Raw genomic sequence first — 24,491 nt, forward strand, 5'->3', positions numbered from 1 at the left:
CCCCAATTGGACTCATCTAGGAATCAGGCAAGTTCTCGGGGTCGGCTTCCCCCGACCCTGAAGAAGTTCGCCAGCAGCGAGAACACTGACTGGAAACTGGCATGCTGGTCGATGCTGCTATTTTCGTAACCTCGCCACATCTGTTCCTGCCCCTGGTGAGGCCTAAAAATTTAGCCCTTGATGTCAGCTTTAGATGTCAGGCTACCTATAACAAGTTTTCGCAAAGTTATATTACATAACAGACAGTTCATGAATTCTCTAATCAGATATGGATAGCATAAAAAAAATCCAAAATTTTCTGTACCCAAATTGCCTTACCTTTATGAGTTGTTCAAAAGATAAAGCAGAGCTTAACATCATGGGTCTCTGGCTAGGAATCATCTGCTGATCAATAGTATTGTAAAAGTGAGCAACCTGGCAATGAAAATGAAACGTATTTAGTCTTGAGGCTTCAACTTTCACTCCTTAACTGAATCCATGTCATTTAAATGTTGACAAAAAAGAGATGGGAAGGAAATAAGATATGATTGAGGAGGGTACAGGAAGTGGAGACAAACAAACTAAACATTACTGACAGAAAATGCTGTAAATACTCAGCAGGTCTGGCAGCATCTGAGGGGAGAGAAACAGAGTTAACGTTTCAGGTCAAGGATCTTTCTTCAGAATCTTGACCTGAAACTTAACTCTGTTTCTCTCTCCGCAGGTGTTGCCAGACCTGAGTATGTCCAACATTTTCTGTCTTTTATTTCGGGTTTCCAGCATCTGCAGTATATTGCTTTTGTTAAAATAATACTAACCTGCTTGAGAATAACTGCCTGTCTGTAGAACTTCTGAGCTGTAATTGCCGTTTGTTGGATTCGCGCAGGAATAGCAAATCCCAGAGCAGAAAGCTGGCGCACTTCTCTCAACAATGAAACTAGGCGGTCTGAGTAATGTATTTTCAACTTCCCATCTGAGTGATCCAATTCTATAACTCGACCATTGGCCTGCAAACTAGCGCAAATTACACCAACCAGTCAATGATTATACAAATTTATGCAAACCTCTGTATGTTAATAAAGAAGTTCTGCACTATCTAGTAAAGTGGGGCTAACTTACGATTTGTGGTGAACACCAGTATCTCGAAAGCCAAAATGGAATGAATGAATAACTAAACTACTACAACAGGCTTAGAAATGGTGAACCTGTCATTTGCGGAATTTATCTCCATTTAACAAAAAGACGTACATTCCAGTACTATTGTTATACTTACAAATTGCTGTTACATTTATACCATTTACAGCATAAACTCAGTGCCAGTGTAACACCTGGATGTACCAGGTCTCCTGGAACTTGTATATTTGTATCGAAATACATGGAAGTTGCAAGATGGAAGCAGACCACTTGGCCCAAACAATCCATGTCTGTGTTTATCCTGCAGGCCAGCAAGTTGCATTTCTGTCAGACTTGAGAGAAATAATAGTTTGTACATTTGGAGTAGAGTTTTGCCCTTGGCATGCAGGATCAGCGGGGGTGGTCGGGAAACCGACCGCGATCTGTAGTGCTCCACAATTTTACGCAGGCGGACCAATTAAGGCCCAACCAGTGTGATACGCGAGCGGCAGCGCTGAGCACTGACTGTGCGGGAGGGGGGAGGAGCACGAGCAAGCCTAGTACGCAAAAGAATGCTGAATATTCTGAAGAGTATATTGAAATAATTAAACAGCGCAAAAAAAATTAATGAAACGTCCCCTCATGTGACTGTCACGTGAGATGGGGCAAGTTTTTATTTCATTTGTATTTGATTTTGGAAACCTCATCCCGGCCGTGGATGAGGTTTCCAAAAAACCGCAAAGGTCACTTGGCCTTTTCACCTGCCCGTCAACCATTAGGTTGAATGGACAGTGAAAAATTCGGCACAATTGATAACATAATGGCCATAATAGGCCTTTTAATTGTCGGCAGGCGCACTAACACACGACTGCACGTTGACGTTGGTACATTTGGCCAACGCTATCAAACGTCATTTCACGTTCGGTCAGGTCGGGCGCAGGCCCACCTGCTGAGCTAAAAATCCTGCCCTTGGATTATGCCATAACAGCTGAAACTAACACTGCGTTGCACTAGCAATAATAAAATAAATTTGATTGTGGAAATTTTGTTATTGCAGGCAAAAAACGAAGACATTTTGTTTTCATTCTCTTCCATGTGTCCTAATTCTCTGTGCCCTAAACAATTATACCTGATGTCAGATGTGGGATCTGATACAGATGATTGTATGTCCCTAGACCAGTCATCAAACTGCTCTTGCTCATAGGTTCTCAACTGGTCCAGAAGTTCATTGCAATTTCGCCAAAATGACTGAAATCCTGACAAGTCACTCAGCAATGCCTCAGCGATCTTTATAGTGTCTTCAGCCTAAAATAAAAGATGCAACATTAATGCAGTCAATATATAGTTTATCCTTGAAGAACAAGTAGGTAACTTGATCTGAGGCCTTTTAAATCCTATTATGAAGAAGCTAACAGGTGGTATCTGAAAGCAGTTGTCAATGACTCACTTACAAAGTTTCCTCTCTCAAGCAAAAAAAAAAATCAGGAATTCAAATACAAGAGGCTAACAAGCCTGAAGCAACTTATAACCTCAGTTTCATAGTGCATGGAGCACCAATATATACAGACTCAAACAATGTTGACCTCAAGTAATTTCTGTTGCCCCACCAAAATTTCGGAACTTATTTTCCCTTCAATGGCTGAATGAAACTTGCTCATGCCAAGAAACATTGCCACAAAATAAAGAGGATGAAGGAACTGAAGTTCAAACAAAAAGTTGTGTGACCTAGCATTTCACAATTAAGTTTCCGTCATTCAAATATTTCCAATTTAATATTACTGATTCCAAAAATAAGTTGGTTTCCATTCCTCAACATACAGACAAGAAACACATTATAGTTTACAGCCTAGGACAGCTGAAACAGATTTGTGGTCAGCTTACTGCTCCTAAATTGTAATAATACATTACAGTGAAGTCCAAGGTAAACCACAAACCTGTCTATTCGACAATAATAACAACAACAATAAAAAAAAGCATCCTGCTGAAGAACATCACATGGAATTCAAAGCATCCTAACTGTCTAAATTATATTATTGATTTTGTCCTTATAGAAAGCAGTATTCAGCATCCTTTGTTTGGCTAGAAAAGTAAAAGGGCGGGGGGGGGGGGGGGCGCGATAGGGGAGAAGAAAGCCAGTACTCAGGGGGTGAGATTTCAAGGATTGAGACAAGCTCAAGGGAATTAAATTATGATGGAGTAGCTAGCCACCCAATACCATCTAAGCCAGCAAGGTTGTCCTGTGGTTGAATGATATTTTTTAAAAGTTAGTCACTAACAGATTGGGGAAAAACAAGAGAGCAACATTAGGCCAAAAACCTCCACTGTCACAACAATAAGAAACTTTGGATCAAAAAAATCAGTTAACATTGACTGTTATAAATGTCCTTAGTGGCTATCCAAATATTCATATGTTTCTGCCAAAACAAAACATTTTCAGCTTATAACTGTTGTAGATTTAGAGAAATGCACATAACTAAACAAAGTTTCACATCAGCCTATTTTGTCATGCAAAACAAAATTGAGCAAGGGTTGAGAGAGTTGCCAGATAAAATCATATGGACTAGATGTCACAGATGAAAGGACCGAAGTAAAGGTAAAGGTGGTAGTTTAAGATAACAAAAAACAGGGATAAAGACCAGTGTTCAAAAAGCTGCTGCTTTTCTCAAAAGAGTTGAGGTGGCACGGCACATGGCTGTAAAAGTTAAAACAAATGGTAAGTTCCTTTCTCCTTCAAAAATAATGACTTATGAATTATAAGTCTAAAATTTTGGAGTGGAAGAGGAAACCATTGATTACTTAAATACTAACCTTTAGTTCCAGTTGTCTAACCCAAATAATATTATTGACAACCTCTGGCAGATTCTTGCCTGAAAGTGGGCCTGACGGTTCTCCAGGAACACCACGCCGCCGACTCTCAAAATCAGCATGAATGCCTAATTCATTCAAATAGCATCATCAATAAACAGATTATTTGAAAGGCAGCATTTTCTACTCAATTAATATTTGGTCTAAAATTCATGTTACCAACAGTTCTTAAATATGATGCATTTTCAGAAATGCTTGTGCTACCATTACCTTTAATGTATTCCGCAAGTTTTGCTAACAACATTTCACGTTCTGAAAGCAGCTCCTTGCTGATGCTGGGCCGTTTGACTAGTTCCTTGTACTTTTGAAATGCCTGCAGAAGCTTGAAAGAAAAATACAACTTCTAAAATATTTACATAAAAGAGCTGTCTAGTAATGGCAAAGGTAGCAATACTTATATATATTTTCTTTTCTAGTTTCTGTAATACTGTGAAATGATGCATCAAAGGTATGTATAATTACATTTATATGGTATAATAATATGGTCATGCAAAAAATAATTGAGCAAGGGTTGCAGAATTTGCCAGATAAAATCATAGGGACTGGATGTCACAGACAAAAGAACTGAAGTAATGGTAAATGGTAGTTGAAGACAACAAAAAACAAGGGATAAAGACCTGTGTTCAAAAAAGCAAAACAAGGTTAAAATTCATATATCGCAATTCATGGAATGTGGAAATAAACTGGTAAAACTGAAAGCAATTATTTTACAGCAACATCAACTTAATAGCACTTACACAAACCTTGCAGTAAGTGGACCAGAAAGGAAAATAAACGTATTGGAATAAAATATCATTTCTATCCCTCCTAAATATAAGGAAAGAGGCAGAGTGGTAACATAAATAAATGAGGGGACGTATGGCTAAGAGAGGGATGATGTCGGCAAGGAAGGGGTGCAAACAGAATCCCTACAGTTGAAGGTCAGGCTTATTTTTAAAAGAAGAGTTAGTAGGAACATATCACAGGTCTCCAAATCATGGGAAGGAAATGGAAGAGCAAATTTGCAGACAGCTTAGAAAGATGAGTTTGAAAAACAAAATTATTGTCCTGGGGCATGTTAATCATCTACTTATCATTTGGGACTGAAGGAGTAAATGGAGAAGAGAGAATGGAATTCCTCATATGTGTATAGTATGCAAGTGGGGCCACAAGGGTGATAGAATTGCTCGATCTGGTAATAAAATAAATCAAGTAACTGAGCTAAGTGCAGCCAAGTAATTTGGCAATATTAAACAATATGATATGATAAGGTTTAAGACCCAACTATAAAGGAACAAGAAAAAAGGTTAGCTACCAATTAAAATTGAAGAGGAGAATCTATAAAGATGTAGAAGAAAAATAACGAAAACTAAAAGAAAAGAAAGAAAACGAGTTAACAGTTAGATTTTAAAAAGTGCTAAGAGGGAGAATGAGGGAGAAAATTGTCATCAGACGACGGGAGCCTCATTGTAATACATCAGTATATCATTATAAGGCTAGCCCACCAGACTCATCCCACACACTCCTGAACCACCAGCTGGATCATCTGCCCACATCAATGGAAAAACATGGCGATGTATTTCACAACTGCATATATAAGGAATGCAACACTTCACTCGGGACTTTAAGGTTTGTTTGCCTACCTTGCTTCAGTCAGTACTCAGTCATCAGCGCCAGGCTTCACAGGCAGCACCACATCACTTTTAGGGGGGCTCACAGGTAGGTCTCTGCTTACCAGTTCAGCCATACGTGGGTGGCTTTTCAACAACTACAGGGCAAGGTCTTGCTTGGGGAAGGGGGAGAAGTGGCCTCAGGCAAGGGTAGAGGCTGCAGGACAAGAGCTGTACTGGGGACGGGGGTATCCCAGGGTGTGTGTGGGGGCACATGTTGATCAGTGCAAGTGGCCTCAAGATGGTGAGGGCCGAGGAGGCAGTCTCCAGAGGAGGTGAGGCGAGATGGACATGTGAGGGTATGTGTGTGAGAATGGGTGGTGATGTCCCTTGAGCTGACAGTGAGTGGGTCGCCAGTGAAAGTGTGATGGGCTTGAGTGTTTGAGTTTAGAGTGATGAGATGGTTACTACACCCTGGCTGTACGGATGAGATCATTCACCCTCTACCTGCATTGGATGGTCAACCACTCCTGTGCAACATTGGCACTGAACACCACTGCCATTGCCTACCAAGCCAGAGTGGCAAAGTAGCAGAACGGGGGTAGAGGACATCACAGCAGGCATCCAAAAGGTGCTCGAGGACTGCAGTCTTTTTGCCTCTCAGGGCCATGTCTTCTTTGCTGCAATCCTGGGCTGGAAGCACTGAGCGTGGCTGTACTTTAAATGTGGTGCCTGGTATGATGAAACAGCTAGGTGACGGCATGACAGGCGAATTGGAAACCACCCACCATGGAAATGGCATGTTTCCCAGGAATGCATAAGTAAGGCAGCGGGTTTGGGACAATACAGCGTGAAAACTTGCCATCGCGGGTTACCGCACTTAGGGTGGAATCGTCCCAGATTTGCACAATGTCAACATTCAAGGTTAGACTGGATAGGTAAATAAAGTAAAAAATGAGGTTGAAGGGATACAAGAACAGGAAAGGCAATTAGGATCATTTGCAAATGGAGGATAAATGCTGGCACTGACTGATGAGGCAAAATGGCCTGTTTTTGAGTTGTAAACTTCCAAATACATGATGTTTAAAAAAAACTGGTTTTGAAGGGTTTCTGATTCACAGTAATTTTATTAGGAAGTTTATAACAGAACATGCAATACTATCTATTTTACCTGCTGGGGATTATCTTGCACCTCCACAATAGAGATTTTCAGTTTACTTGCGACCTTCTGCTCAGAAGGAGCTATTGAACGTTCATATTGGGCCATGGCAGCTTTCCACAGTGGCTAGAAAATGCAATAATTCCATATTGTAGAGATAACATGTATAATATTGAGTTTATTCAAAAGAAGAGATAAAGTGTAACAAACCTCAGTGTAAGGATTATATTGAACTGGATTCAGTCCAGCAAAGGGCTCAAACACCTGGGCATTGTGAAGTAATTGCTGTTCTCCAGCTGGTAAGAGCCGCATAAGCTTTTCATGAACAGTTCTACAAGTTTGAATCTGCAAAACAATGAATGAATGAAAATTGTTTACGGTGAAGTTAATTTTCATGAGATTTATTAATTGATAGGCACAACCATCTTCAGCTGCTTCATCATTGACCTTCCTTCCATCATAAAGGTCAGAAGCGGGGATGTTTGCTGATAATTGCACAATGTTCGGCACCATTTGCGACTCCTCAGATACTGAAGCAGTCCAAGTCCAAATGTAGCAAGATCTGGACAATATCCAGGCCTGGGCTGACAAGTGGCAAGTAACATTCGTGCCACACAGTGTCAAGTAATGACATCTCCAGCAAGAGAGAATCCATCCATCACCCCTTGATGTTCAATGGCATTACCGCCACTGAATCCCCTACTATCAACATCCTGGGGGTTACCATTGACCAGAAACTGAACTGGACTTGCCACATAAATATTGTGGCTACAACAGCAGGTCAGAAGTTAGGAATTCTGCACCGAGTAACTCGGCACCTGACTCCCCAATGCCTGTTCACCATCTACAAGGCACAAGTCAGGAGTGTGATGGAACACTCTCCACTTGCCTGGATAAATGCAGCTCCAACACAAGAAGCTTGACATCATCCAGGAAAAAGAGCACGGTTGACTGGCACCCCATCCATAAACATTCACTCCTTCCACCACTAATGAACAGTGGCAGCAGTGTGTACCATCTACAAGATGCACTGCAGGAACTCACCAAGGGTCCTATGTCAACACCTTTCAAACCTATGACCACTACCATCTAGAAGGGTAAAGGCAGCAGAAACATGGGGGCACACCACCTGGAAGCCATTCATCATCCTGACTTGGAAATATATTGCCATTCCTTCATTGTCACTGGAAATCCCTAAAGCACTTTGGGTGTAACTACACTACAGGGACAGCAGTGGTTCAAGTGAGCTCACCATCAGCTTCTCAAGGGCAATTAGGGATGGACAATAAACGCTGGCCTAACCAGCAATGCCCACATCCCATAAATGAATTCTTAAAAAGCTTTGTTTGAGCTTGAATTCAGCCCAGAGTATATAAAAGTGCATGTACTGGCCCAATTAGTCCATGTTGGTATTTATATTATACATGAACAAACATTTCTAATCACATTTATGCACTCTATTTCAATACCCTTTTTAGCCTCTTTTCTTTCATCCACCGATCCAATCTTATTTTGAGTATTGAAAGAGCTTTTTCCTCAACTACCAACCCTGGAAATAAATTCAATAACACCACAAAAAGGGGAAAATATCAGTGACTGAACTGAAAAATAACTATATTAAAATGCAGAGGAATAGGACTTTGGCCAAAAGTGTGATGAAGAGATATGGGAATAGGGAAGATAAATGTAGTTAGGACCATTAGCTTACACGGGTTGTGAAATCTGAAAATGATTGATTGGGCCTAATGCTTAGTTTCTATGATGCAATTTTTATGTAATTTTCTATTAATTTATTGAAAATTTAGGAAGAATCTATATAATAACAGTACTATAAATAGCTGAATCACAACATTTGGAATTGAAAAGTTTAATTAAACTACATATACACGATAAACATTTTAGCACAATTTCCATCATAAATACACACCAAGGTGAGTGAGTTATATAATATTTTTTCCCCAGCTATCGGACACAGAACTAATGGATACTTCTTTTGAATACTGTACACAAGATAGCACAAGATGCCATATTTATAGTTCACCCCATTCTCTATAGGAATATGTGGACTATAAGGAACAAATTGAATGAATTGCTGAATTCAGCTTAGAGGGAATGACATGATGACATGCAGTCATGATGGCTAAGACTGGGAACTAAAAAAGCTAGGCTATAAATTCTACAGGATATATTGGGAAAATGGTAGAGGGTCAGGATTAACTTTGGTGATTATGAATCAAATCACTTCCAAGGCAAGAGATTAATCTGTAATTGGAGATAAGCAGGTGGTAGAGACTTTATGAATAGAATTAAAACACAGAAGGATTTAAGACTGGAGTGAAGTTTTGTATAGGACCTTTGGCAATACCTGTGAAGTGTAAGATTATATAAATGCAGAGATTAGATTAGCCTAGCATGTACCAAAGAAAGAGTAGTTTTAAATGGGGGATTTTACTTTCATATAGATTGGGAGAGGCAGAATAATAGGTAGTGAATTTCTCAAATATATTCAGTATGGTTTTCAGCAATATGTCCTGGAACAAACAAGGAGGGATGCCATATCAGATATAGTAATGAGCCGGATACAGTTAACAGCATAATAACAATCATAATATGATCAAATTCAATGGAATTTTTGAAAGGGAACATCATGAGACAGCTATTAAGATTGTAGATTTAGGTGAGGCTGACTTCAACACAATAAGACAGACTGTCCATGGTAAACTGGACAAATTTGTTAATTGGTAAAAGAGACAGATAACTGAGACACATTTGAAAAGAATTTAATGTGAGATGGACCCAGTTTATAACCCTGAGGGGGAAGAGTTCTACCTGCCCAAAAGGATGACTAAAAATGGTAAGAGGCAACAAAAAACTAAAAGAAAGACATACAAAATTAAAAAAAAACTCTGACCCTGGCAAACGGGAGAGATACAGGAATAGCAAGGGGTGGAAAAATAGATGATAAAGGCTAAAAAGAGGAAGTATGAAAAGAAACTTCCAAAGGGTGTCAAAATCAACACAAAAATGTTTACGCTTATATTGGGAAAAAGATGGTAGTCAAGAACAATATGGTAACCTTGAAAACTGAGAAAGGTGATATCATCAATGAAAATAAGAAAATGGAGAACTTGTTAAGTAATTACTTTGTGCCGGTATTTACAATAAAGAAACAGACTACAAGCTGGCCGAGGAAACTAATATTCAATCTGGGATGGGTTCATCAAAATTAACATAAGCAAACTAACAGCAATGAAGAAAATAATGACACTAAAAAGTAACAAATTCCCACAGCCAGATGGTTTTCATCCCAGAGTTTTAAATAAAGTAGGTGAGAGCCTAAAGCTCTCTGAATTTAAAAGCCATTTCTCTCGACTGGCAAATTGCACATGTCACTACAATATTTAAGAAAGGTGATAGAGGGAAACCAGGAAATTATAACCAATGTTAGGCTAACTGGTTTACCAGAAAATTATTAGAGTCTATAATTAAAGATAGAGTGACTGAACTCTTTGAAACTTTTCAGCTGATCAGAGAGCCAGCATGGATTTGTAAAGGGTAGGTCATGCTTGAAGAACCTGATTGATTATTTTTGAAGAAGTGACCAATGTAGTGGACAGGGGGGATGTCTATGTTATGAAGAACTAAAGTTGAAGTACATAGAATCGAAAGCAAATTATTGAACTGGTTAGGAAATTGGCTGAGTTGGAAGAGGTAGAAAGTAGGGATAATAGGCAGGTGCTTAAATTGCTAGGATGTGACTAAGGGTGTCCCACAAGAACTTGTGTTGCGCCCTCACCATTCACTGTATTTATTAACAACCTGGGTGATGGGATAGAAAGCCCCATATCAAAGTTTGCTGATGGCAAAAGAATCGGTGGCACAATATGCAGTGTAGATGGAAGCATACAATTTCAAAGAGATATTGATGGATTAAGTGAATAGGCAAACTGTGGCGATTGAATTTCATTGTAGGCAACTATGAAGTCATCTACTTTGGATCTAAAAAGGATAGAACAGTACTTTGCAAATGGTAAAAAGCTACAAACAGTGTAGGTCCAAAGAGTCTTGGGGATCCAGGTATAGAGGTCATTAAAATGTCATGACCTTTAAAGAAAATAACCAAAAAGGTTAATGGAGTTCTGGCGTTCATATCTATAAAACTAGAATATAAGGAGTAGAAGTTATGCTACAACTATATAAAGTCCTAGCTAGACCACACCCTTGGCGGGTGGACGTGTTTGGCAAGACCAATTAAGGCCCGCTCAGTGTGAAACGCGAGCAGCAGCACTGAGCACTGCCTGTGCAGGGGAGGAGGTGGAGAGTGAGCAGGCCGACAGTGAACTTTGCACATGTGCACAATTGAGCGCTGCATAATCTCTGAGGCACGGAGCTGCCTCAAGGAGATGAAGCAATATTTTTTTTTTAAATAATGAAAACAAAAACGTAACGAAACATGCCCCCTCGTGTGGCTCTGTCACATGAGCAGGGACATGTTATTAATGAAAAATTAAAGTTATAATTTTATTTTTATTTGTTTTTGGAAACCTCATCCCACCCGTGGATGAGGATTCCAAAAAAAAACGCAAAGGCCGCTTGCCTGCCCACCAACCATTTGGCAGGACGAGCAGCAAAAAATTTACGTTAATTGTTAACTTAATGGCCTTAACAGGCCTTTTAGTTGTTGGTGGGCATGTGTTTCAGGCTCTGGTGCGTGCCCACTGACCGAACTATCGCTCGACTGCGTGTTGACATCGGCACGCTCGCCCAACGTCATCACACATGATTTCATGCTCGAGCAGGTTGGGCCCATGCCCACCTACCAAGTGAAAATTTCTGCCCTAAATACTGTAAGGAGTTCTGGACACCACACCTCAGGAAGGATGCTGGTCTTGGATAGAGTGCAGGTTAGATTTACTAAAATAATAATTTGACCTTTTGGTGTCCAAGTATAAGGATAAATTGCACAAGCTAGAAGGTTAAAGGGTAATTTGATGGAAACTTTCGAGATATTCAGGGGAACAGATAGAGAGAAACTATTTCTGCTGGTTGGAATTGTAGGATTAGGAGGCATGACCTAAAAATTAGTCAGATATTTCAGGAGTGAAATTAGGAAACATTTCTACAAAGGATGGTAGAAATTTGGAACTCTCTTCCACAAACAGGAATTTGTGCCAAATCAATTGTTACCTCTAATGCTGAGATTGATATATTTTTGTTAACTAAAAGGTATTAGGGATATGGAGCAAAGGTACTTAATGTAGAATTAGATCTGAAAATATATGCTGAAAGTATATGTTCCAAAATATTGCTGCCAATACTCAACTTGAAACAATCATAGTTTCAATACAGGGCAATTCAAAAATACAAGATTTATGGCAGCCTGGAAAGAATTTCCATCATTAACCTGAATGATGCATTTTGATTGTTAATTTAAGCATTGCGTGTGGAGTGGTTTCCCTTCACAATTTACAAGGTTCATACCATTTTCAAAATAATAAAGAGAAAAGATATTTTAAAAAGATTACAGTAAGAAGTAAAAAGGCTCTGAAGAAGAGTCACACCGACTCGAAATGTGAACTCTGTTTCCCTCTCCAAAGATGCTGCCAGACCCACTGAGTTTTTCCAGCATTTCCTGTTTTTATTTTGGATTTCCAGCATCCACAGTATTTTGCTTTCAAGAAAAAAATATTTATTTTACTGTACCTCTCCAAGGCGTTTGGCAAGTCTAGCCAATGACTCTGGATAATGTTTCTCACTTTTCCACTGATGAGGAGTATATCGTCGCCAAAGCTGTCCTGTCAGGTGATCACATGCTGCCACCCACTGTTCACAGATGGTGACGCCAGATCTGAGACTCTCTTTCACAATGTGAAAAGCATCTCCCCATAAATTTAACTGCATAAGAGTTTTCTGTACAAATCTACCCAAGGCATTTCCTAGAGAAAGGAAAACGAGAAATTCAAGTCTTGTATGTATTGTCATTTCCAGTATATTATGAACTTTCAGTCAATACTTAAAAAATTTTGAACACAAACTGTCTATAAAATTGCCATTGCTAATCACGTGACCTTTTGGCTTCTGAGCTCTGGACAGTACTGAGTCTCAAGCAAATACCTAATTAAATAGACACACTTACAGCCATCTGGAAGATTCACACATTCCTTTGTTTAAGATAAAAACAAAAAACTGCGAATGCTGGAAATCCAAAACAAGAGCAGAAATACCTGGAAAAACTCAGCAGGCCCGGCAGCATCGGCGGAGAAGAACAAAGCCGACGCCTCGAGTCTTCATGATGCTGCCAGGCCTGCTGAGTTTTTCCAGGTATTTCTGTTTTTGTTCCTTTGTTTAAGGATGGACCGTCAACAAATTAACTATAGCATTCCAGCCAGCTCATCTTTCCACTTCACCATGGACAAAAGAAACATCAAAACTCAATGTGTGTTAGATGAATATGAATGGATTCCCATTGACCTTCCATTGTATTATGATGGTCCCTCATTCAAACCGGGCTGAGCGAATTCCGAAGTGTCAAACCCCCGACTTTTTGAAAAAGGACTTTGAACTTGTACAAGTCACAAGATAAGGAAGCCATTTCGTGGTCTACTTCAAAAATTCAGCAAGAAGCTACTTAGAGATAGAGATCCATCATACAGCTATCAAACCAGCAAGTCAACTAAGCAGCCAAGGTAATAAATAACCATACCTTAAAAGCAGGAGAAAGATTCTCCCCAACCTGTTCCAACTTTATGTTCAGCTGAGAACCAATCTTCTGGAAATTCGACTACAAGAAGCCTCACAGCTTACTAAAAATCCTCTGCTTTACAAGACTTTCGCTTTAATAAAAGCATCAACTCATCTAAGAAACTACAGACATGCTATGACAGAGATTTAAACAATCATTAATTGTAATTGTTTATCCCCCTGTATCTAATCTTTGTGTGAGCAAGTGGAGCGAGAGAAATGTCACGTCATGTTTTTAAAACTCTGGGTAAGCATGTGATACTAAATAACGTCTTTATTTTCAAATTCACAAAAGGCTTGCTATAGTTAATTTAAAACTGTACAATCATTCTGACGGTAGAAAAACATACACCCTTCAGATACAAAACACCCTGATCACAGATAGTAAAAAACACAAAATTCCATGGCATTATAAATGCCATTATTTTTAAAATACTGTAACAAACAAATTTTATGACCCTCTGAAACATCCTAATATCCAAGTGCTTAAGGTCAAGCTACTTTATACATCATTTACGCAGCAGGATTGCTTGGAAGGATGATGTTACATATCCTCAGGCTACACACTTACACAGCACATGGGAGCATCAATCACATCAACATTACAGAAGTAATTTTTTTAGCACTTTAACCTGGCCTTGGAAACCAAATCTAACATTGACCAAGTTCCAATATGTAATGCAATGGAGCTGCAGGATATAGGTTTACACTTATATATAAACAAGTTTTACCACCTCAGACATTCAACTATTGGAAGTGCAGAATGGAAGATCCTGTGGGGACTTTCCCACAGGAAGAGGCAAACAATTAGATGCCTAAAACACTGCAGGCTGCTTTCAAACATTAACAGTAATTATATTCTGAAGTGTTACATCCTTTATAACCAGGCAAGCCACCAGATCACTGGAAAATGTAATCATGTAATGGAATAGGAAATACATATTCACCTAACACTAACACACATCAGCTTAGCTCTGTTTAGTCACTCACAGCAATGGCTTGGCATTTGTTACATTGACAAATGGTGTCAGTAAATGTCAGAATATCTTAGTACAGAAGAATATCTTCAATACAGGAGTGCACAATTATATTTTTGTGGCGTGAAAATACTGTGAAAGTCTAATGTCAATAACCATTCCACACCGAAATAGTATTTCATCAATGCATTAATGTGGCCCTTAAATAGAACACAATCTCAGTATGGCAATGGAAATGCATATTAAGAACAATGTGTGAGATTACCTAGATAACCAAATGAATATAAAATGTAAAGTGAATTTGTCAATTTGTAGTACTTTTGCCTGTGAGGCACAAGTTTCCAGGTTTAAGTCCCAGTCCAGGGCTAGAGCACAAAAATCAAGGCTGAGATTCCAGTGCAGTACTGAGGGAGTGCTGCACTGTTGGAGGTCCTATTTTTCAAATGAGACATTAAGCCAACCTCCATTTGCCTGCTCAGTGGATATAAAAGACCCCACAGCACAATTTCAAAGAAGAGCAGCGGAGTTATCCCCAGGGTCCTGGCCAATATTTATTCCTTAATCATCATTTTAAAAATCTGGATATTATCACATTGCTGTTTTAAGGAATTTGCTGTGCGCAAATTGACTGCTGCAATTTCTATACACCTTAAAAGTACTTCAAAGGCTATAATGCAGTCTGAGAAGTCCAGTGGTCTTGAAAGGTACTATATAAATACAAGTAATACAAGTACTTCTTTCTAGCTCTGAGACACTAAAGAACTATCAGATGTGCCCCCTTTACTTTACAAAAAAAATGACAGTCCATACTTGGATCAGATCGATAGGTTTGCTAGCAGCTATTTATTCTTTCAATGCCTGTTACCTATGATATCCAGCAGATGGCGCATTCGTGACTCTGGGTAAAAATCATGCTCAGTTTGTCTCCATACATCATCCACAGTATCACAAGTAGTCTCAACCAAATCCACGACATCAGCCAAAGAAAGTGTGTCCAAATTGTTGTACTGCTAAAAAAGAGAAATGCAGTTAAGGAACTTATTAATTTATACTATGCTAAAGCAGCTTTAAATTTTAAGCATTGTCTCCTCAGGGACAAGGGAAGTGAGCTAAATGAGGGAAGGAATGTTCATGTGAAGCCAGAGAAGACACCAAGTCAGGTGCAAACTTTTCCTTTGAGAACAACAGAGTTATTTATTTAGTCAGATGAGAAGGAATTCCAACACAAAACTTGATCAGCACTTTGCCAAATGGCATATGATAAAAAAGTTAGCTCAAATTAAAACAGGAAATGCTCAGTCATACGGATTCAAAACGATAACTGCTTTTATCTCCACAGATGCTGCCAGACACGCTGAGTTTTTCCAACATTGTTTTTATTTGAGATTTCCAGCATCAGCAATATTTTACTTTCATTTTACTGTTAGCTCAGTTTGATTAATAACTTACAATATATTTGTATTGAATTATTACACTGGCATTAAATCATCCACCAAAAAGGTATAAAATATGCTAAATGTTATGATGCAGCAGGTAATGTGTGCCGGAAGGATAATATCCACGAGGGAAACTTGATCATGCTTACAGAACAATTTGCATTTATTTCAAGATGCGTGGACTGAATTCAGAAGTAATAAGACCACCAAAACTTTGAGATTTTTTTTAAAACAAAATTAAAGTATATATTAACAAAAGAGAAGATTTCAAGCACATACATAGAACTACAAATTGCTACCATAACTCCTAAAATCCCTAATTGACCTGACTACCAGTGACAACCCCTTCAAGGCAACGATCCAAAAATAGATTTTTAGATTTTAAACAGATCAAGCAAATTAAAACAATACCCTGAACAGCGGAGTTCAAAATGGCTTTCTCCAGCTTCAGTTTCTGTAGACAGCAGACATATGCACGAATATTGGAAGCTTCCTTAAAGCTATTCCACACACTTTTGTTAGATCTTACAATGCCCTTCCCTGACACATAGCCTCATTCTCCTTCATATATCACCTTTCTCATAATATAAATCTTTTCATGTTGCCAATATTCTCATTAATCTCTTTGAAATTCAAACCTCCCTTCATCTATCTAAAGATGCAAATTCCTGTCACACCTAAGACCCCAGCTATGTTTACCTACTTAGCATTTTAAAGACATTTCTACACCTTATTTTGATAACTTCAGCTTGCAGTCTGCTTGGCTACAAAACGTAATTAAATCAGACGCACAGACAGACCTAACTATACTTACCCCCATAAACCTACTTTATAATAAACAAAAAAAATGAAAATTATTATACTTTTATGACAGTAAACATGTTAACTGGCAACTTTAGTCTGCGAAGAAAAACAAACCTGGGCAATTGTATGAAATAGTTCCTCAAAATGTTGGGCTCTTTCTTTTCTGTCTGGTTTATCATCAGCTGCAGCAACTTCTGCCCAGAACTGAAATTCATCACTAGGTTCCAAAATTCCTTTCAAAATAAAAATAAAATGTTTGTGCAACATCAACACTGATCGCTGATAGCAGATTTCATACTATCTATAGTTACCAATTTTCAAAAATAGCATGCTTTTACTGAAATATCTCTGGTTCCCTCATTTAAGTTTGAACGCTTCGTACATCAGAATTGGTCCATCATCCAATATCAGAGGAAGATAAAGGGCAGCAAGTACCTTTGTAACAGCTTTGCTCACTATAGTCTTATGACAGCAAGCCACATGAAGCTCCCTCCCAACCAAACCTGCACAATTTCTCGCAAAAGGGTCAGGCTATACAATAAAGAATAACTGAAGAAAATTAATAAAATTCAATCATTCAAAATCAGAGAAATGCTAATATGGAAAACAGACTTCAACAACTTCATTGATATGATTGTTTCCACAAGTAGTTCTCAAGGTTTCAAATATAACCACTCTTAAGGCTGAAGTAGCTTACCTTCATAATCTGGCAATATGGTGTTTATGTGTAGAAGATAAATGAATGATGAACCTACTTTGGTGTCCTCTTTCTTGTTTGATTGAAACTTGTTTTCCACACAGACATAATTCGTATCCTCCTTTACCACAATCCCTTGGAATCTAATAAGCTAAAGCCTACATCTTCATTTTGTACCATGTTTGGTTTAGCATAACCCAGGTCTAAGCGTTGACTTCAATCACAGTAAATTGCTTCCTTGCCAATATGTAGAACGCTCAACCTGTTTTCTGCTTCTTTATGCTGTTCTAGACCCAGTCAAAATCCTAGATGACCCAGATAGATCAAGATGAACTGGCTTAAAGTGTTAATTTATCCTTTTCAAAAACTGCCACTATCAGTCTCCTTGCATGTTAACAGCCCATTAAGCCAAAACAGCCAGACGTTTGCTTTTCTTGTTTGTAGTCTTTAGGAATGGAACCCTTTAAAAAGCCACTAGAAAATCACATCTCTTATACAGTTTAATCACTTTTAAGTCTGTTTTGTCATATATTCAATCAAAGGCACAATAAATAAAAATTTCCCCATGGCGTGCTAATGAGAACTTAAATACATCTGGCCCTGTTTATGGCCAACGTCACGTCCTCTACTGTGCAGGCAAGGTACAGAAGTGCAAGGTGTAATCTAACACCATTTGCCCAACATTCTGCCTGAAATGTATAATTTGATCCCATCAATAGCAATCATACTGGAGGTGGGCCCTGCAGTTTTCAAGCTTTATGTAACACTCCCGTGTACAGACAAGCGTACAAAGCTAACATTCCTATTTTCAGACAACACATGGCACTAACACTTACACATTCAGACAGCGCACAGCACTAACACTCCAGCCTTCTGACAATACCCAACAATAACATTCCCATTTTCATACAAAGCACACTGATAACTCTTGAGTTTAGACAACACAGAGTGCATGAATCCCTCAGTGCTAATAATGAAAGTAGCAGCATGCGGAGCTAATGGTAGAGAAACCAAGGCTGTACTAACACTAACACAGAAAGCTTCAATGTAGTCTGTTGACTGGAATAAGACTGCAGAGTTTCTTATTTCTCCTCTTTGAGGAGGGAGCAGTGAGATTATGCTGAAGTGTGTTAAATTTGCCCCAATTCTCACATCCCTGCATTGCAAGAATATCTAAGACAGACTAGAAAGTTGTAGCGAGGTGGACAAAGCATTGACCTCCAATCTTGGGCATTCAAGGCACAATTATTCAGAGAGCCTTAGCCAGAGGCTGACAGACATGGGGCCAATGGACAGCAATGCTGCCTTCTATCCATAGCTACAAACAACACACACTATATTTTTGCAATACAGGCAATAGCTTTTGGGAATTGCAGTCAACACACACTGCATAGTTCCACCTCTTCACACCCAAATTTGCTCTGCCAGTTAGGTTATGTGCACCTATGCATGCTATCAATCCTTCTTCCATTGCTGCTTTTCATTACTGTAAAAAGAGAGATCACAGGACAACTACAGATGAGCAAGACCACTTGGCCCAGGTGTTAAATTAGATGTTGATCCCTCTTTGAGAGAAGAATAATTTTTTGAGATCAATTCTAAATTTGAATCTGTAGTTTTCTCCTACAGAGTACTGACCCTGTGATTCTTCTCTGCACTGACCTCAAACATCAGTATATTCCTCATGTCTGTGACCAGCAATGGATAACGCAGTCAAGGTGAGGTCCCATCACATTTCACCACCCATTTCCAAATGGTTTAAAAGTGACTTGGCAAGTGAAATGGAAAAAGCCCTCAGCCAAAACAACACAGGAAAATTGGACCCCTCAATTTGAGTATTGCTGAAAAAAGATGCATGCTAGCGAAGCTTTTCATCTTGTACTCGTCAGGACAGTAATGCAAGATAAACCAAAAGTTGTTACAATCCTTGGCCAGACCCTGGGCTCTGAGTGAAATCCGGTTAGGTTTTGCTTTGCTTAAAGTAGGCAAAATTTGAGGTTTAAGTCAACTGCTAATAGAATAAAGGCACAAGGTTCCATGGGTTCACTCCCTACTGAGACCTGTCCTTTCAGACTTCTCTACTTTAAAGCTTAATAATTTCAACAAATCTTATTTGTAGTATAAACTAGTATTTCCCATACATCGAATGGCATAAATCCCTTTCCCCAGATAGAAATCGGCAGGAAAAATAAAAAAAGCATTACATTTTGGCTGATATTTGTTCACCCTCTCCAAACAAGGAGAAATTTGATTTGAGACTCCCAAACAGTGTGTAGAGAAGACAAAAAAAAAAATCAAACAAAGAACTCGTTAAAACTTATGGGGCCAGGGGAGGCATTTACCCAAGTCATGGGACAAGTACACACACATGCTTAAGCTCTCTGAGCTTAATCCATTCTACTTGTTCAGCACAAAGTTTATATAGAAGGAAGGAGATGGAGAGGTATCAGCTATTGCATTCTGTTTAAATCAAATCCTGAAATGGTTAGGCAGTGTTGCCAACAATTATGGACAAGTCCATGACCTAGTTCATAACATCCAGGAAGAGAAAAGTAGTGAAAAACTGAAAAGGGAAAAGCAAACTAAACTCTAAATGGGATTTTATTTCAGTCATTAAGTTTCAAACCTGAAGTGTCCAGTTCTCCACCGAATTTGATTCCACTGTGACTATGATCTGAGTGTCTTACAATAGATCCTAAACCTGCTTCAAGTTGAGTCAGTAAATTCTGCAGTTTAGGGTCAAAACTTTTACTCCATTTCTCATCCTGAAATTAAAACCATAAAATATATTAATCATAGAATCCTACAGCTTATTCTGCTAGCTCTTTGAAAGAGCTATCCAATAGATACCATTCTACATCCTTCTTCTGCAAATCTTTCCACTTCAAGTACATATTCAACTAAAAATTTATAAAGACCTAACAATTTTATATCTTTGACCATCAGTTACTCATCAAAATGTTTAACAAGAGTAATTCAAGTAGTAGATATTAATGGTCCAATAACATTTTGGAATGATGGGCAGAAAGATAGAGCCCAGGTAATATCCTCTTGTCCACACAAGATAGATTTTTCCCGACATTTTGCATTATGAGGGACCATAGTCATTACAGCATAAAAGGAGGCCATTTTGTCCATGCCAATGCTCTGTAGAACAACGCAGTCTTAAGATCATAATCATAAATCATAAGAAATAAGAGCAAGAATAGGTCATTTGGCCCACCGAGCCTGCTCCACCATTCAGTAAGATCATGGCTGATCGGAATGTGGCCTTAACTCCTCTTTCCTGCCTACCTCCAGAAATCCTTGATACCCTTGTATATCAAAAATTTGTCTAGCTCAGCCTTGAATAAATTCAATGACCCAGCCTCCACTGCTCTCTGTGGAAGAGAAAACAGCCCTCTGGAAAGAAGAAGTTCCTCCTCATCTCCGTCTTAACGTTGAGACCCCCTATTTTTAAATGATGTCCCCCAGTTCTAGATTTCCCCATGAGGGTAAACATCCTCCCAGCATCTATCCCATCATGCCCCCTCAGAATCTTACATATTTCAATAAGATCACCTCTCATTCTTCTAAACCCCAATGGGTATAGGCTCAACCTGTTCAACCTTTCATCATAAGACAATCCCTTCATCCCAGGAATCAACCTAGTGAGGCTTCTCTGAACTGCTTCCAGTCAAGTATATCCCTCAAGGAGACCAAAACTATACACAATACTCTAGGTGTAGTCTCACTAAAGCATTGTACAGCTGTAGCAATTCTTGTCTACTTCTTTATATACTAATATGCCCCTTGCAATACCCTACAAAAATATCCAATTTCAATTTACAGGAGGGCACATGTTCACAGTGCTTAAATTAAAATGGTCAGTGCAAGTTCCAATAAAAATATGCATGCATACTTCATGTTGCCAGGTCAGGACAGGTCCCATGTAAATAAATGAAGGCTACACAGTTCACACGTAAATGTCAACCAGGATTTAAAGGTTAAATAATGTGGTGCAATTTTCATATAATAGCTATCCTATTCGATAATTACACTTGCAGAAATGTAACATGGCAAGTTACAAGATCCAGGAAGACTAATAACTTCTGGTGAAAAATTAAACTATTATTTGCTGGTTACTGAAGTTCTCTCTGAACACACTTACCCAATATCAAAAAATTAACAAATACAAATATATTTTGTTTCCAACAAATTATATATTTACGATAAAGGAACTATGCAGTACAAATTAATAGACCTGGATACAAATAAAACTAGAATAGCATAGTTCATTTATTTTACCTTTGAAATTAGTCAACAGGTATCAGATAATAAAAAAGTGAGTGTTTAACAGAGGTTTGAATACCCACCTTCAAAAGTACTGGTGCAAATATTTGACGTATTGCTTGATAAAGAGCAATTATAGGTGAATCAAGCATAGATGACACAAGTATATTGGTGTGCAAATTATCTTCAGTAATGACATCTGGGCGCATCTTAAAGAAGACCAGTATTTTGTCGTTTTTATCACCTGGTTCAACCTACAATTGAAGGAAGTTACATTCCAGAATCACTAAAAGTCATATGCTGCAATGTCAGGCTTCCGAACAGGTACCAGAACAACACAACAGTTCTTAAAATTATAAACCTTTTTATCTTCTTTTCATTTCCATATGTACAATATTTACAGCTCAGAATGCTTTCCCTTACAACTCCAATGTTGACAAGAATTCCAGACAAGATGGGCTGAATTTTCCCAGCCCATTGATGATGGACTGGGAGAAGGATGGGTTGGCAATATGGTGGAGGAAGGCATCTGGAGGGGAGGCCAACCTCTTCCTGCCATCATGGCAAATTGTTTGCAGTGGGGTACTAAGCAGCTCAGCCATGAGCCAGGCAGCCAAATGAGCCATTTAAGTGGCCTATTAATGGCACTTCCTATCCCCATGTGAAGTAAACTCTGGCAGCCACCTACCGGGGATGGGGAGGGGCTTCTTTATGGGCAGTCCATAACCATGAAAAGGCTCTCAGCAACAATGGCTGCTGCTTGCGGCAATAGCACTGTCATTGCACTGCCACTAACCCCCAATCACTGGGCTGCCTGCCAGAGTCCTGGTTTCTTCAAAATACTGCACCTTCACTTTGAGGCATCCTGCCAGTCTTCTGACTAAGCCAGCAGCACTTGGATGTGAGCCCCTGCCCTCATCTGGATGGTGACCTGGTAACAGCCTCTTAATTGATTGCCAGCAAAATGCCGTCCCAGGGTTCCACCACCCCCCAAAGTGCAGTCACCTCCTGCTTTCGGCCCCAGCAGCTGGTTCAAGGTCCCCATTAAATTCAGCCAGGTGTTTCTGCAATATGCTCAGTGATGCGTTTGGGATTTTACTGACTTTTTCCACAAACTAAATGGTGTTTTTTTTACAATACCAGTGTTATTGAAAAGAAGTGTAAATACCACCAAACGACTGGATGCCTCAAATACCATTTCCATATGGCTTCTCTTCCTGCTGAACTATCATTTCAAAACTGCTCTGTTTCTTTGGTTTTTTTTATTCATTCATGAGATGTGGACATTGTAGGCAAGGACAAAATTTATTGCCTATCCTTCATTAGCTTTAAGGATACTGGCGAGCCACCTTCTTGAACCATTGCAGTCTTTAAGCTGTAGATAAACCCACAGTGCTGTTAGGGAGGGAATTTGAGGATTTTGACCCAGCAGTGAAGGAATGGCAATACATTTCCAAGTCAGGATGGTGTGAGAGTTGGAGTGCGGTGGTATTCCCATGTATCTACTGCCCTTGTTCTCCTATGCGGCAAGGGTCACGGTTTAGCAGGTACCATCGAAGTAGTCTTGGCAAACTGTTGCAATGCAACTTGTAGATACTGCAACTGCTGCCACTGAATGCTGGTGGTGGAGGGAGTGAATATTTAAGATGGTGGATGGGGTGTCAATCAAGTGGCTGCTTTGTTCTAGACAGTGCCAAGTTACTTGAATGTTGATGAAACTGCACTCAACCAGGCAAGTGGAGAGTACACCATCATACTCCTGACTTGTGCCTTATGGATGGTCAGGCTTTGGGAGTCTGAAGGTGACATATTCACCACAGAATTCTCAGCCTCTGACCTGCTCTTGTAATCACAGTATTTAGGTGACTGCTTCAGTTCAGTTTCTGGTCAATGGTAACCTCCAGGATTTTGATAATGGAGAATTCAGCAATGGAAATGCCCTTGAATGTCATGGGCAGATGGTTAGATTCTTCCTGTTGGAGATGGTCATTGTCTGGTACTTAAGTAGCACAAAATATTCGCACCACATATCAGCTGAAGCCTGAACATTGTCCAAGCCTTGCTACATACGGGCACAGACTGCATCATTATCTGGAAAGTTATGATTGGGACCAACCACTGTGCAATCATAAGCAAATATCCCTACTTCTGGTAAAAGTGTGCAAAGCATGTGTGCGAAAAGCAAAACAAAAAAAAATTGATTGAAAACTATATTCTCCCTGATGGAGACTTTCAACATCAATTTTATGCCATGAAGAAAATAGCAACTGAGATGTCTAGGCTGGTTTCCAATTTAGAAATGGGTTTAACTGAATGGTAAAAAAAAAAGTTGCATTTATATAAGACCTTTCATGACCTCAGATTCCAAAGCACAGTCAATGAAGTATCTTGAACAGCGGTCAGCGTTGTAATGTTGGGAAACACAGTAATCACATTTGCACACAAGGTCCCACAAACAGAAAAAAATAGGAAATCATTTTTAGTGGTGGTGTCAGGTATGAATATTAGCCAGGATACAGGCTCAGTATAAAATGGGATAGAAAAGATGGTAAAAATGGGATAGAAAAGATGATAATGAAAACCTAAGTGTGAAAACAAACGTTTAATTCAACAACCAGAAAGTATATTTTGATTCTCGGACATATATTTCATTGCACTTATTTCCATTACAGTCAGAGGTAGTACGTACACAAAGGGAATACAGAACTCATATTTTTAGAACCACAGTGCTTAAAAAGATTGGCTGGATAGATCAATGCTCATCTGCTAAAATCATTGAGCCATTACATTGAATCCCCAATTATCAAAATCCTGGAGGTTACCATTGAGCATTCCCAACGTTAGTCACTCCACTATTGA

At 39.1% G+C, this 24,491-nt stretch overlaps 1 protein-coding gene across 1 annotated transcript in view; it reads right to left on the reverse strand.

Moving 5' to 3' along the window:
* Window positions 1–24,491, reverse strand: part of LOC121284081 (cytoplasmic dynein 2 heavy chain 1) — a 770,821-nt gene that overhangs the window by 720,413 nt on the left and 25,917 nt on the right. Inside the window, exons 3-14 of the mRNA XM_041199129.1 lie at window positions 21,716–21,886; window positions 19,987–20,125; window positions 16,778–16,896; window positions 15,289–15,433; window positions 12,409–12,641; window positions 6,916–7,050; window positions 6,718–6,831; window positions 4,168–4,279; window positions 3,901–4,025; window positions 2,222–2,397; window positions 798–993; window positions 319–414 (exon numbers count right to left, since the gene is read on the reverse strand). Of these exons, the coding sequence (XP_041055063.1) occupies window positions 319–414; window positions 798–993; window positions 2,222–2,397; window positions 3,901–4,025; window positions 4,168–4,279; window positions 6,718–6,831; window positions 6,916–7,050; window positions 12,409–12,641; window positions 15,289–15,433; window positions 16,778–16,896; window positions 19,987–20,125; window positions 21,716–21,886 (1,761 nt within the window). The remainder of the gene's footprint in view (window positions 1–318; window positions 415–797; window positions 994–2,221; window positions 2,398–3,900; window positions 4,026–4,167; window positions 4,280–6,717; window positions 6,832–6,915; window positions 7,051–12,408; window positions 12,642–15,288; window positions 15,434–16,777; window positions 16,897–19,986; window positions 20,126–21,715; window positions 21,887–24,491) is intronic.

The sequence above is a fragment of the Carcharodon carcharias genome, chromosome 11, assembly GCF_017639515.1.
Source record: "Carcharodon carcharias isolate sCarCar2 chromosome 11, sCarCar2.pri, whole genome shotgun sequence".
Classification (NCBI taxonomy): Eukaryota; Metazoa; Chordata; class Chondrichthyes; order Lamniformes; family Lamnidae; genus Carcharodon; species Carcharodon carcharias.